Below are 14,405 nucleotides of genomic sequence, written 5' to 3'. Positions count from 1 at the left end.
ATCAGCAGCAGTGGACAAAATTTAAAAATCTATAGGGGGGAGGCCACAGGTTTGAGTTTCCAGAAGCCATTTTGAAGATGTTTGAAAAAACAGATAGGTCGCGTATAGAGTTGCAGGTATTGGTTGCTCTGTAGGAGAACATTGCTTGGCCACTTCTTCTAAAGGGAATGGAGTAATTACCGCTTGAGCCTGCTCTGGTTGTGCTGCTCATGTTCTGTTGAATATATTGTTGTAGAGGTGGTGGAGTTAAGCCATGAAGGATTTTAAAACATAAAACAGAGTCAGTCATTTCACAGTGTTTTCCATATCCAGCAAGTGTTTAAAAAAACTGAAAAAAAAAACTTTTAGAGCTTGTTTATATGAAAATGAAAATATGCATTAAAATGAATCCAACATATAATAAGCAAAGACAAAACCTGCCTGTTTGTGAAGTTAGGAAATGTTTAATTTACACCACATTGATGAAAGGTGAGGTAGGCACTACACGCTTAAGTATGAAGTATTCACTGTGCCTTCCACGTGTAGGCCTATGATTATAAAAACATGATGTTTACATATATTAATATGTCAATGATTATTATATTTAATAGCTTAGTATTGAATGCATCCTACAAAGGTGCTTGTACAGTAGGGGTCCCCGCTCCGTTTGTCTTACAGCTAAGGGGTCCTTGGCCTAAAAAATGTTGAACCCCTGACTTCCCCTGACTAAATGCAAAAATATGGCTGCTGTGACTGTAACTATACTATATCTATTATATCATTAGTTTATCATTACTCGTGATTCGTAATTTACAGTTTTTCTCAATTGCTAAAACACTAAATCCTATTGTCTGAACCAATTTCTCTGTTGCCTGAACCCACTGATTGAATCAATCACTCTTTTGGCAAAACCATGAGCACTTTTCACCTTTTTAGACACAACTTCCCAACACATTTTCATTGTGATGCACCTGTGCTGCATAATGGTGAGCACAGGTGGCAAAAGTCAAACACAATTAAAGCATGGCTGTCACTACTTGAACACAACAACTCAAAATTGATCACAGGGAATATATAAAGCCAGTTCAGAGAGCACTGATTTGTGAGGCACTACAATGGATAGAAATCTGAGAGGAAGAGTTCCTGTGAGAGGAGGTCGAGGAGGTCGAGGAGGTCGAGGTGGTCGAGGTGGTCAAGGTGGTCAGCGAAGACAAAGAACGGTAATATCTGATGAAATCAGAGCTACTGTGATTGACCATGTTCTTGTCCATGGTATGAGCATGAGGGAGGCCGGACAAAGGGTACAACCAAACATCGGTACTGTGTCCACCATAATTGGAAGATTTAGAGAAGAGAACAGGTAATTATCTTTTTTGACATTATAGTACAGTATGTAAATGTTGAGAGCAAATTACTGTATGACATATTACAGTATATACTGTACCACAGTTTACTGTAAGTAAATATATGTTTCAGTACATCACTGTGCCAATGTACTGTAGTATTGTAATGGAGGGTTAGTCTAACTGTCTGTAGTATTCCATGTATATTTTTGTAACTGCATGTTCTCTTTTTGTAGAGTTTTGCACAAGTGCTGCGTGTAAATGCACAAGATTTCTGTTTTTTGTCTTTGTGTACAAGTGCTAAATGCAGGTTTTCTGTTTTGCAACATGCATTCAGCTTCATGTCCTGAGCGTTGTGTTTTCTATTTTTCTATGTAGTGTTTAGTGGCTGCTCAGTAGTGTTTTTAATTTTGATTGACTTGGGGCACGATTTGACAAAAAATTCAGTTTTGGGCACAGATTGAACTGTTTTGAGGTGAAAGTTTGGTTTTGCAAGAAGCGTCTGAGGTTTTGTGGATGCAGCTTGAAAATTGGGGTTTGTGTTCAAAGTTTAGAAAAAAGCAGAGAAGCTTTCAAGAAATGTGTCTTAGCAATCGAGAAAAACTGTAATAGAAAGGTGTGTCAACTTCGGAAATCCTCTGGTTTGCTGTCTCCATCTACAGGACAGATGCAGTATTTCTTCTGCCGTGGCTGTTCAGCATGAAAATGTGTCTAGACTAAATCTTCTCTCCTAAAACAGGTAGTTTCAACGATATTTATCACAATATGGCAAGTTCTCTGGTAATTCAATACATAAATAGTCTATATGAAATAACCACATAACACCTTTTTTCCCTGTGTGAATATAATACATAACAAATGTTGTATTTAAGAACTTCAGTGCAAAATAAAGCTCAATATATTTTACATCAGATTTTCTGGATTTTTTTTGTTGTGTGCTTGTTATTATCTGTTTAGATGATGTAATTGTGTATCTCGATATATGATTTCATCATGATTCGATTCCATTGAAAGAAGATAAATTATCTGAATTATCGCCCAGCCCTAACTACTGCATACAATTATTTTCCCCGTATGAAGCACATTTATGCTCTTATGCACACTTATTTTTGTATTTTTGTACAGTCTATGCTTATCCCTTATATAATCAGAGTTGGATAAAATGTTCAGATCTTATACAACAATGGGAACAGACTCCATACCAGTCATGCTTTGAAAATGCTCCTTAAATATAAGTACACAAGTATTATTATGAGGAAAATGTACTTTTAGTATCAAAAGTAAAAGTACTCAATGCAAACATGTTGTCCCTATGAGTTTTACATTACATATTATACTCACTCAAGGATCAATCTCATTTACACACACACACACACACACACACACACACACACACACATATATACATATATATATATACTATATATAATGTGTAATAGGAGCATATTTGTATCTATTTCCTAATTTAATATAACAAGGACAATATAAAATAAGCTCATGTTTTGTCTGTAAAATCTTTATTTGTATAGTGAAGATGTGGAATAATATAGCCTCCTGGAAGTACAATGCAGTATGTCCTTCTCACATGTATTTGTGAAGAAAGTAATATGTGTCTAATAAGTAAAGCAGGAGGTGCCTTTGTGCTTTAATGTACTGTAGCTTGTTTTCAAGATTTATTTGTCATATGCACACCAATTACAGCAGCAGCCGCTTGCAATGAAATGAGTGATTCTCAGACTCCTTCAAAAAGAGAAACACAAGTAAAGAGAGCGACCCGAGACCTAAATAAACCCAAAAAATAGTGTAAAGACATAAAATGCAGATTAAAGCTGAATTGAAGAGAAAGGTGTAACATGAATAGAAAGCAAATGTAGATAACATAAAATGTAAACAAAATAGAATACTGGACATGAAATAATAAAAATAAAATAAGAATATAATGATAATAATAACTGTAGATGAGATACTGTACATGGAATATAAAAATGTGGAATTATAAACAGACTTAAGTGTATTTTTTGCTGCTGAACAACAATGATCTGACCCAACATTTCCAATGTCAACCATACATCTGTGTGCAGCTGACTCCGCAACAATCACGAGTAAAAGACAAGACAGACAGGACAGACACAACATCACTGATTCAAAAGTTAATGACGGTTGAAATGAGATTGATCCTTGAGTGAGATAATAAAGGAAAGAGAGGATAAAAGCTGGTGATAATGGAGCTATAACGCATCGCGTAGTTTCAAGGGTGTTTAGGTGTCAGTTTGAATGTGCTTCTCTTGTAAGGCCTGAGGGTGAAGCAGAGAAGCTGCGGGTTTCCTCTCCTGTAGGAATGCTGCTAGACTGTTGAGATGTGTTCAGTGTCACCTGTTGCATGCCTGGAGAAGCAAAAACCAGTTCCCGTGCTGTTAGAGTGACGTGACAAGAGGTGTCTGACTATGTTCGGTGAGACCAGTAGAGACCAGTTCACTGTAGGGTGACTGGGGCAAGCCCCCTCCTATAGCCCCTATCTGAGAGAAACCTCCCCCTGTTGCTGTCCGAGGATCAGCTTTCTGAAACAGCAACCAAGACGTCCTGTACCAGCTCTGACACCAGCAGCTCCAAATATAGACGCAGAGACACGGGGACAAACGACTTTATTTCAGCATTCATGTCCCATCTATGTGATTCACACAGTTTTATTCTGAATTCAAGTTTAAAACAATACTTCCTGTTAAACCTTTGGGCTGATTTAATCCCATTGTTTTAATATCCTATATGAGATGATTATCTATGACTTCTTTAGTTTTTTACTGAAGGAAGAGATTAATCCTCTCTGTCCCTTTAGGAGAAAACGTTGTTTACCACCAGCTGTGCCAGACTCAAGATAGATCCTCTTTCTATTTCCATTCAATCACATGTGTATAGGCTATAAATTTTGTGATTATGTAATTCAGTCCCCCTTCCGGAGAATTTTGGTTTAATAGCATATATGAATGTGCACATAAACTGCTGTGGTACAAAACAACCAGACACTATAGCTGTCCATGCATGCCACAGGAGTTTGGTCATATATCACAAGCATGAAACTGGGTCTGTGATGGTGCGGACAGGCCCTGTCTGTCAGACCTTATACTCAGGGCCGGTCACATGAGTCACTGTCAGGGAATGCAGACATGGTTTTTTGCACCATACAGTAGGCTCCAAGACCCATTTATTATCCTTGGGTTTAAAAGGAAAGTGTGTGCTGCAAATGTCTGGTCATAAAAAATAACGTGTCATTATGTGTGTGTGTGTGTGTGTGTGTGTGTGTGTGTGTGTGTGTGTGTGTGTGTGTGTGTGTGTGTGTGTGTGTGTGTGTATGTGTGTGTGTGTGTGTGTATAATGTGTGTGTGTGTGTGAGTGAGTGTGTATAAAAATAATACCTGATATGCCTTAATCCTAATTCCTTTCAACCATATTACTCAGTGGATACAGTATAATATATTGCCTACAGCAGCCTAACCTACATATTTGGCATATCACACACGTACATTAATTCAGTGTATATATTGAGCTCCCACTTACGCTAAAAGAAAGAAAGAAAATAACTGGGTCACTTCACAGACCTCATGCCATGAACTCGGTTCCTCTTTTCTCAATGGTTCACATGCTCAGTCTGCTGCCTTCACGTGTCAACAGCTCGTTTCGTCCAGATCTGTTTTACTATTTTACTATTGTGGATTGTTATTAATTATATGCTATACTGTGGCATTAAATACAATTATATGTGGACTATAGCCTACATTGTGCATGGTTTAGAGTTGTGCATTTCAGCAACAAGGTCATTCAAAGTGCTTTATATAAGATTATAAAGAAGCAGTTACAAGCATTTAAAAGCAATCATTAAAGGGAAATAAGGCAGCCTTTATAAAGGGTGTATAAGATGTAAGTAATGGCTTTATTAATAGTTTATAATACGTCATAGATCAACTTTAAACCACTGATACCAGCACGTTTCAGGTTAAAGGGTTGTGAGTTTTTCACTTAATTGTAAACCATAAAGTCTGCAGTTATAAATGTCAGAAAGTCACTGTAAAGGGCAAAAAACAACGAAAAAAAAACAGCATGATTTCAGTCACTTGCAAGTATAGACCATAGCCCTAAATAAACAAACAATTAATAAATGGTTCTTACAGCAAATTAAATTTGCAGTCATTAATGTTATCAAGAAACTGATTGTCTACAGCTTTTTGTTGAACCCAGAAGTGCTCATTAATAGTTTATAGCTGACCTATAAAGCATCAGTAAATGAAATGTTAATACCTTGTTTTGTTAAATTTCTGACAGGAGATGATGACTCACTTAAAAACTAGATATAATAAAAAAAAAGCCAGTGTGTCAATAGTTATATCCATCTTTTTATTTTGTGTTTCTGTTGTAGCCATTGTGTTGATTCAGTCAATCCAATGAAACAACAAAAATTTCCACTTTAATATCACTTTTAAAGTGTGCGCACGCAACATAGTTTCGACATCTCCGAGGGCACTTAAACGCAGCGTTTACGTCAAAGCTCTTTAAACCGAGCTGCAGAAACGCTCGGGACACAACCGGGGCGTCTCTGCAGCCGGTCAGCCGCTTTAACGTCCCTCTCTCCCTCTGTCATCTTTACCAAAAACAGACCAGATGACCGTGACTCAAGGCCGGCCGTTGACCTATGCCAAAATGAGAGGGCTTGTGTCATTTTTCTCAGGTAAGTTCAGAACAAAATGACAATAAATCAGTCTTCAGAGGTAACACCTGGTATAATAATTCAGTACTAAATAAATATATCAAGGATTGGCCTCTTTAAAACATTAAAACGTTGGAGACATAACTCAAAGGTGAATTGTAATAGATTAATAACTTCTTTAAAGTATGTCAAATCCATGCTGACCACTTCACCTACACTGTAAAATATGATAAGTTGGCTTTACTTAAAAGTATGCAAACTCCTTAACTCACAAAAAGCAAGTAGAAGTAAGTAAAGTACACTTAAGATGGTGAATTAGACTAACTTGTTTATTCTGAGTGTGCAATACTTAAATCAAGTAGTACAACTAATATACACTTTAAAAGTCATGCTTTGTGATAACTTGTTTTTTTTATTTTGTGTGCACTGCTTGATACAAATTGAACCCTACTTAAATCAGTCACCAACCAAAACACCTTTAGTTCTACTCACTATTATTTTTCAGGTTCACTTTTTTTAAATTAAACAAACTTACGTCCTTGAACTAAGAGATTTCTACTATAGTACTAAAATGAGTGTCATTAACAGGCTGATAAAAACTGAGTTATGACCACTAATTATTTTGTATTAAATCCTATGTTGGTATTTACAGTGCACCGAGTAGCTAAATACAGCTGTTGAACTCTTATGTAAGACACTAACTCAACACCCGGCCTCTTCTTACAGCTCTGCTCAAGGGGAAGAAAGTTGGCTTCAGTGACTTCTTACAAAAAGTTTCCAGTCAGCAATTCTGCCAACAGTAAGTTAGTGAAAAAATCATGTTCATACGCATGCTGAGTATGATTTAAAACATACAAACAAACATGTAACTACTGTCTTTGACCTCTTGATTAAAGCCTGGACACACAGAAAATCCTGAGACGAAGAGAGAAGGAGCGAGGCACAGCGGTGAGAACTGAGGTTTTTATTTTTTAAAGACTGTGTTCAGTGTTGACAGGAGGTGAAACTGAATCTGACCCCCTGACCCTATAATGTGTCTTTCCTCTCCTCAGAGCTCAGTGAACACAGAAGCTTCACAGTAAGTCGTTACGCTCTTTCTGTCCGTGCCAGTCTGTTGAGTAACACGTAAAAGATACAATTAGACATCCATTACAATGATTACTAATGCTTCATTGGTCAGAAATAAGGTGTTACAATTAAAAAGAATCTAATATGCAGTTACTGTGATGCCTATTTTCTTACATAAAGTGCTTTCAGAAACGTATTTTAGTGTACTATTGAGCTGTAAAATGAGTAGGGGAGAGCCATTACAAATGAAACAGGGGACGAATGAAACACAGCGATTTCCTGACACGTCAGATTTTGTCAGTATGTTCAACACGCAAGACTGACCAACCAAGTGCATTATCATGTATTGCCATCATACCATTCAAAAGGTATCCCTTTGAATGAGGAAAGTAAAATCTTTCGTGCAATGTTTTTCTTGCAATAAACAGTTGTGTTGTTCGTTTCATGCCATAATAATATGATTACACAACGGATGAATTAGCACTTAAACGTGTCCTAAAGTGTGCAGTGTCAGAGTTCTGAAGTTTAGAGGCAAGGATGGTTTAAGTGTCAGTAATCGCTGCGTCCCAACAGCGCCACCATGCGTAAATGCGGTCACATTGCGTGATCGAAACCTGCATAAATTACTGAATTAATAAATTAATGAATAAAAAAATTAATAAATGTTTTTGCAATAAATGACAACTGCTTCAAATAGCATATTTTTTAATGAAAACAACATGTTTATAACATGCATCAACAGATTAATCTCCAAAGAGAAGAAAAATGGCAATAAATAACAGGATGTACAGCTGTGTATCACTAAACATGACTTGGGAGAGAGAATAAGTAAATTAAATGAAAATGTAGTTGTCCAACTGGTATAAAAGAAGAAACGTGAGTTTAATCGAAATGCGCATCTTGACAATGACACACAGGACAAAAATACTTTTTGACCTACTTATATTATGAGGTATTCTGTGAAATTTTAGCCATAACAAGTACACTAGTATGTTGCCTGGTATGTACATCAAGGTCAATAGTTTCTGTTTCAAATATTCTGTTTCATTCGTCCCGCATATCTGTGTCAAATGTCCCGACAAGGTGGGGCGTTTGACACAAATGTTAACTCACGTTCAAAGTTAAAAAACAGCGTGATCATCCGACTTATGTATTAAATTACACTTGAAACTAAGAGAATACACATGTGAATCATTAATAACATGATAAAATGATTTGTATACGTAACTTCATCTTTGAAAAAGACGTTTAACTGAAAAGTGTTTCAACTGACCCAGCTCTCCCCTATGTTATTTTTTTTACAGCTGAACACTACACACTAAATTTATTTATTTATTTACCATAATTTTTAGAATACTGTAACATAATCTTGATTCATATTCAATCAGCACTGCCCAGTTTGAGAGACTTTATCAGACTTCATGAGCAGTCAATGCGTCCGAGACTCCTCCGCTCTGATTGGCTGTTTTCTCTCGGGGCGGGGGAATATCGCAGATGCCATTAGAGCTGTCAGGATATAGTGACAGTTTTAGCAAATATGACAAAAACCCATTTTTTGGAAGTTACTTACTTCAGCTTTAAGAAATTAGTGATATGTTCAGCATTATGGTTGAAAGCATATATCTGACCGTTTTCTTTTGTTGTGTAAACCAGGATAAAACCGTCCGATTTTGACTACCTCAAAGTTATTGGCAAAGGAAGCTTTGGAAAGGTAGGACATTTCTTTTTCTTGCTTGTGAGATTTTTGTTGGGACATTAAAATGACACAGCTCGAACTTCTACAGGTGCTGCTTGCAAGACATAGAAAACATGGAGGCTACTACGCTGTCAAAGTGCTGCAGAAACAGATGATTGTCAAGAGGAAAGAGGTTACTTACTTACTTACTTACTTAATTACTTACTTACTCACTTACTCACTTACTTACTTACTTACTTACATACTTACTTACTATGTCTGTTACGTGTCTGTAGCAGAGACATGTGATGGTTGAGAGGAGCGTGCTGTTGAAAGGACTACAACATCCATTCCTGGTGGGGCTCCACTTCTCTTTCCAGACACAAAACACGCTCTACTTCGTCCTGGACTACGTTAACGGAGGGGAGGTATGTTTATAATAATAACTTTTCTCTGTCAACTGTGGATTCAAAACTGGGAAATGACTCTGAGTCTTTGCCCACAACCATTCAAAAGTTAAAAATAATGCTATTTATATTATCATATATAGAGTAAAATGTACACATCATTTGCTTTATGCAACAGAAATAGCTAAATATTTCCACCACTCATCCGTCTGCCCTCAGCTTTTCTACCACCTTCAGAGGGAGGGGTCATTTCCTGAGCCTCGGGCTGCTTTCTACGCTGCAGAGATGGCCATGGCACTGGGCTACCTCCACTGTCTTGGCATTGTTTACAGGTAAACACACAAACACACACACACACACACACACACACACACACACACACACACACACACACACACACACACACACACACACACACACACACACACACACACACACACACACACACACACACACACACACACACACACACATACACACAAACACACACACACACACACACACACAAATAAACAAGCCGTTCACAGAGGCCACTCTCCCTTGCTCTCTTCCTTTGCTCATGTTTGATTTAAACATGTTCCACATGTTTAATTGATGCATGCAAGAAAATCCAAATGAAACGTTCACTTTGATAAGAGAGCTCTGCATAGAAAATGTTATCTCTTAAAACCACCATGTCCTCTTACACCACATTAAAAAATAAACATATAAGCGATAACAGTTGAAATCAGGAATCCGTAGACTAAACCAACACCTTTTTTCATTTGTGTTTCTCTGCCAGAGACCTCAAACCAGAGAACATCCTGCTGGACAGTGAGGGTCATGTGATGCTGACTGACTTTGGGCTTTGTAAAGAAGGGGTGGCGATAGGTGGGGTTATGCATACATTCTGTGGGACTCCTGAGTACCTCGCTCCAGAGGTCTTACAAGGCTACCCGTACAGTCCAGCGGTGGACTGGTGGGGCCTCGGCACCGTGCTGTTTGAGATGCTCTATGCGCTGGTGAGTGCTGCACGTGAAATAACCCTTTCACCAAATCACCTTGGTCTGCATCTTCATCTGACTCCCATCTTCTTGTTCTTTCTCTCAGCCTCCATTTTACAGTCGTAGCAAAGCAGAGATGTTTGAGAACATACTTCACGCCCCTCTGCAGGTGCGTAATGGGGGGTCTCGGGCCGCCTGCTCGTTGTTAGAGGGATTGCTGCAAAGAGACGTTTCCAGGCGCTTAGGTGGGAGACGTGACCTTGTAAGTGCACCCCAAAAAAACACAGAAAGACAAGCAATGATGCACATACACACACATAACCATAGAGGGTCTAACTTTAATGTATCTCCAGGTGGAGCTGCAGGAACATCCCTTCTTTGCATTAATCAACTGGGACGACCTCCTGGCCAGGAAAGTTAGACCCCCGTTCGTTCCAAAAGTGGTAAGAGTGATTCTGAAATGAATGGAGAGCACTATGTTTGTTTTGTTTTTGATCAATGCACAGTGTACCTGAGTGTGTTAATCTTTCCCCTCTCCAGACGGGCCCCTGTGACGTCAGCTACATCGACCCTGAGTTCACACTACTACCTGTTCCCGCCTCTGTGAGTGAGGAGTGTCAGGCGGACGGAACCAGCGCGGCCTTTCCAGGGTTCTCTTTTATGAACCCAGCGGAGTACGTGGCAGGAGAGCCAGTTTGATAAGGACCCCAAATGTTTGTTCAAATATTTTTTTTTATGTCATAAATTATTAAATTATTATGTCTATTTTTAAACACTTGAGTAAAAAAGATTATTACACCAACACTGCATGTTTCACTGGTCGCTAAATTACAGTGTGTTTTTACGTTTTTTTCAGGATCAATTCGGCTGGTTACTATTTTACAAGTACTACTTTAAAGGTTGATTATAGAAAATGAGCAGAACACCGCCATCTAGTGTCTCAAGATCGTAGTCACAACAACAAAAAATAATAACAGCAGTTGGGTTGCCAGGTTCGTTGCAGAGTGTGCCATGTCAAGTGATGAATCATACAGGGTAACAACTAATTTTGACTAATCATTAATTTTACAACAGTATTTAACGTTAGCCAGTCTTCAACTGGAAGTCTTTCTTTGAGTGCTGTGTAATCGGTTAGCTAGCTCTCAAGTCAAAATGTTTTGTGTCTGTAGCCGAACAACAGACAAACCCGCAACGCCCAACGCTATTGGCTGGTACGATGTAAACAGGACGCGAAAGAAAGTCATTGTCAACCCGTCAAAAAAAATGTAAATATTAATTCATACTAAATATATTTTTTCATGGAAAAGCAATACTTTCATGTACCCCTTAAAACGCCCCGTGGGTGTTTGTTTTTTTATATCCATCTTTTAATGAAGAGTCTACATATATACACAGGAGGATTGAGGAATAAACACTCAATCTAAAGCAGCTTTATTTTATAACACACTCCTTTTATAAAGCTTTAAATATACAACAAACAAGTATTGCAACTTTCCCGTTCTGCTTTTACATTCACAGCTTGCAAAGGTACTGAAAATACTTCACAGGGTATCTTAAAATCCTGCATAGTAACAGAGGCATTGTGCATTACAAGAAAAATACACAGAGTGGACATCTCCTTGTGGCATTTACATTAAAAAAAAACATCAGGATGCCAGACTGTTGGCAAACGGTAAACACAAATTGGAAACAGCTCTGACTTCATGTGCCGTGGTGTCTTTAGTGACAAACACAAAAAGGCCATCACTGTAGAGAATATCATTGGATTCACAATTATGAAGCCGTTAATACACAGAGTAGCTTCCTGTCTGTCAGTAGATGCTAAAGGAAGCGTAGCTCTGGTCACTCTGGCAGGTGAAATAAGCGATCAGTTGACCGTTGCAGATCATCAGAAACAGGCCACTACCTATGGAGCAACAAAAATGCAGAGCATCAAAAGTAATTTGGGTCATAATGTTAAATGCAATTACTAAGAGATAAGTTGCAAGTGATGTTTGTTTTACCTAAAGCCAGCCACCACTGCCACACCATGGGAAACTCCAACATCACTGCAACATGGAAAAAACAAAACGTGCTGTTTCACACCACATTCTGCAGCATGGTAAACATATTTGTTTCGATTTCCCACTCACCTAGACTGGTGATCATTACATGTAGAAGTGTGATGGTGAGCGCGTAGTCCCACACCCGCCTCCTCACCACTGCAGCAAACAAAAGACCGCTGCAAAAGTAGGTGAGCTCCAACGACAGGAGGTTCACTGAGGACCAACATAGGAAGTGAAAAAGGGTTCATGTTCATTGGTGAACATACAGTCTACATTAAGTGTGCTCACCCAAGTATTTGGAGTTGGATTCAGCAGGTTCGGTCTTAAAGTCAAATGGAATCAGTCCGTCAAAGTGATCCAACCTAAATGAAAAGTGAAAGCGGGTTAAATATACAATAAGAGGAAAACTCTTGTCAGCCATTGCAAGAAAGTGTGTTACACTATGGAGGATGAAACATGACTTAAGTCTCATAAACAAATGCATAAATACATGTATAAATAAATATAAGAATAAATATATAAATACAGATAAAAAATAAATAAATGAATAAGTAAATGCAGAAAAAAGGATAAATAAATGCAGAAATATAGGAATAAATAAATAAATTCAGATATAAATGAATCATTAAATAAATGCATGAATAAATATAAACAATAAATACTTAAAAGTGCTTAAATAAATGAATAAATGCATGAATAAATGTATACAACATGAATAAATAAATGGATAAATAAATGCATGATTATAGGAATATATAAATAAATAAATATAGCTATAAATGAATACATACATGAATAATTAAATAAATGCATTAATACATATAAAACAAATAAATTGATGCATAAATAATTGTATAAACAAATAAATAAATGTTTCACATTTATTTCTACATTTTCGTTCACCTACAATTATTTATTTCTGCATTTCTGTGTCCGTATGTCAATGAGGTACAGTGGGAGGTCCCTTTTATTCATGCATTTATTTATTCCTGTATTTATTTATTCCTGTATTTATTTATTTACACATTTATTTATTTATTCCTGTATTTATTTATTCCTGTATTTATTTATCTACACATTTATTTATTTAATCCTGTATTTATTTCCATATTTATTTATAGAATTTATACATTCACATGCATTTATTTATTTAGACTTTAGTCATGTTTAGTCTTCCATATTAGACAACTGTAAAGTGTAAACATGTCTCAGCTCTTATGTTGTCAGATGAAGCGAGGCTCCAGATATGAGCTACATGGTGTGGAAATACATCTCAAAAATAAGATGTGATTATTGACCCACTGTCGCTTCTGTTTTCTGTGTATTGTGTATGTTTCCCATAACCTCAGAATACAAACTGCAGACTACATCACATTTCACCTGCAGAACCAGTAAAAACACACACTGCCTGCCCCTGTTTGCTTTGTGTTATACATTTTTAAAACACACACATCTATTCAAGAATATTCACCGTGTGAGAAGATAATTAAGGATAAAGGTTTATTTACAGGTTGATGATGCTTTCAAGGGCTGGTTTGCCCCGCAAGTGTGCCAGTGCGCATGCGTGTGGGAGATTCTCACCTGAAGGCACCGAAACACACACTCCCAATCATGTAGAAAAGAGAGTAAAATATGAGCAGACATAGCAGCAGATGGAAGAGCACGGTCTGCGGGATTAAGACAGAATATATCACAACACAGCAGTAGGCAACACCGTAGATCAGGCACTTAAATAACACGGAGAGCTGCAGCGGTCCTACATGTTAAAGGCTGCCAGCCTGCAGTGGGAGGCAGACAGGCACTATTTTACAGTAAGCATTACATCACAATAAGAAGTAGAACTCAGACATAAACCTTGTCGTGTCCTCTTCATTATATCATCGCACATGATTTCCCTGACGGTCGATCCGGATTGACAGACTTGACAGTTCACAGAGACACTTTTACGCATGACGCATTCACAGTCCTCTCACCTTCGAGTCCACCGCTTTGCCTTTGAATGCCATCTCATGGTTTTGTATTTTATGTTATATTGCAAAATAATCCAGACTGCAGCACGATATATCCTCTTCGACCCTGTTAATCCCTTTGGAAAACTGGACTTCTTCTGCCATCTAGCGACAAAACACTTGACACACGCACACACACACACACACACACACACACACACTCACACAGCGCCGCCGCTTCTACAGCCGAGCACTGAACT

The 14,405-nt window shown here is 37.8% G+C and overlaps 2 protein-coding genes across 2 annotated transcripts; one reads left to right on the top strand and one right to left on the bottom strand.

Moving 5' to 3' along the window:
* The first annotated feature begins 5,896 nt into the window (after positions 1–5,896).
* sgk2b (serum/glucocorticoid regulated kinase 2b) lies at positions 5,897–10,924 on the top strand. The gene is made up of 12 exons (XM_083917926.1): positions 5,897–6,039; positions 6,745–6,817; positions 6,915–6,966; positions 7,071–7,096; positions 8,740–8,797; positions 8,871–8,954; positions 9,058–9,189; positions 9,388–9,500; positions 9,950–10,169; positions 10,258–10,413; positions 10,505–10,594; positions 10,692–10,924. The coding sequence occupies exons 1-12, from the start codon at positions 5,973–5,975 to the stop codon at positions 10,848–10,850; spliced, it is 1,230 nt and encodes a 409-aa protein (XP_083774052.1). The 5' UTR covers positions 5,897–5,972; the 3' UTR covers positions 10,851–10,924.
* A 775-nt stretch (positions 10,925–11,699) lies between these two features.
* On the bottom strand, positions 11,700–14,205 carry LOC310950481 (putative transmembrane protein 244). The gene is made up of 6 exons (XM_083918315.1): positions 14,170–14,205; positions 13,778–13,863; positions 12,485–12,558; positions 12,284–12,409; positions 12,155–12,199; positions 11,700–12,057 (listed from the first exon to the last, which is right to left on the bottom strand). Exons 1-6 carry the CDS (start codon positions 14,200–14,202, stop codon positions 11,963–11,965), a joined length of 459 nt encoding a protein of 152 aa, XP_083774441.1. The 5' UTR covers positions 14,203–14,205; the 3' UTR covers positions 11,700–11,962.
* Between the last annotated feature and the right edge of the window lie 200 nt (positions 14,206–14,405).

This window comes from Echiichthys vipera (assembly GCF_963691815.1).
Source record: "Echiichthys vipera genome assembly, chromosome: 8".
Taxonomy (NCBI): domain Eukaryota; kingdom Metazoa; phylum Chordata; class Actinopteri; order Perciformes; family Trachinidae; genus Echiichthys; species Echiichthys vipera.
This window is presented reverse-complemented; position numbering and strand designations above follow the sequence as displayed.

Bases quoted from the DNA above. Each gene is read 5' to 3' on its own strand.
- sgk2b (XM_083917926.1), top strand. From the start codon at position 5,973: ATGACCGTGACTCAAGGCCGGCCGTTGACCTATGCCAAAATGAGAGGG. The intron at 6,818-6,914 runs GTAAGTTAGTGA...TCTTGATTAAAG, and splicing joins AGTCAGCAATTCTGCCAACA to CCTGGACACACAGAAAATCC. The intron at 10,414-10,504 runs GTAAGTGCACCC...ATGTATCTCCAG, and splicing joins TAGGTGGGAGACGTGACCTT to GTGGAGCTGCAGGAACATCC.
- LOC310950481 (XM_083918315.1), bottom strand. From the start codon at position 14,202: ATGGCATTCAAAGGCAAAGCGGTGGACTCGAAG. The intron at 13,864-14,169 runs GTGAGAGGACTG...TTAATCCCGCAG, and splicing joins GCAAAGCGGTGGACTCGAAG to ACCGTGCTCTTCCATCTGCT. The intron at 12,410-12,484 runs GTGAGCACACTT...GTTGGTCCTCAG, and splicing joins ATCCAACTCCAAATACTTGG to TGAACCTCCTGTCGTTGGAG.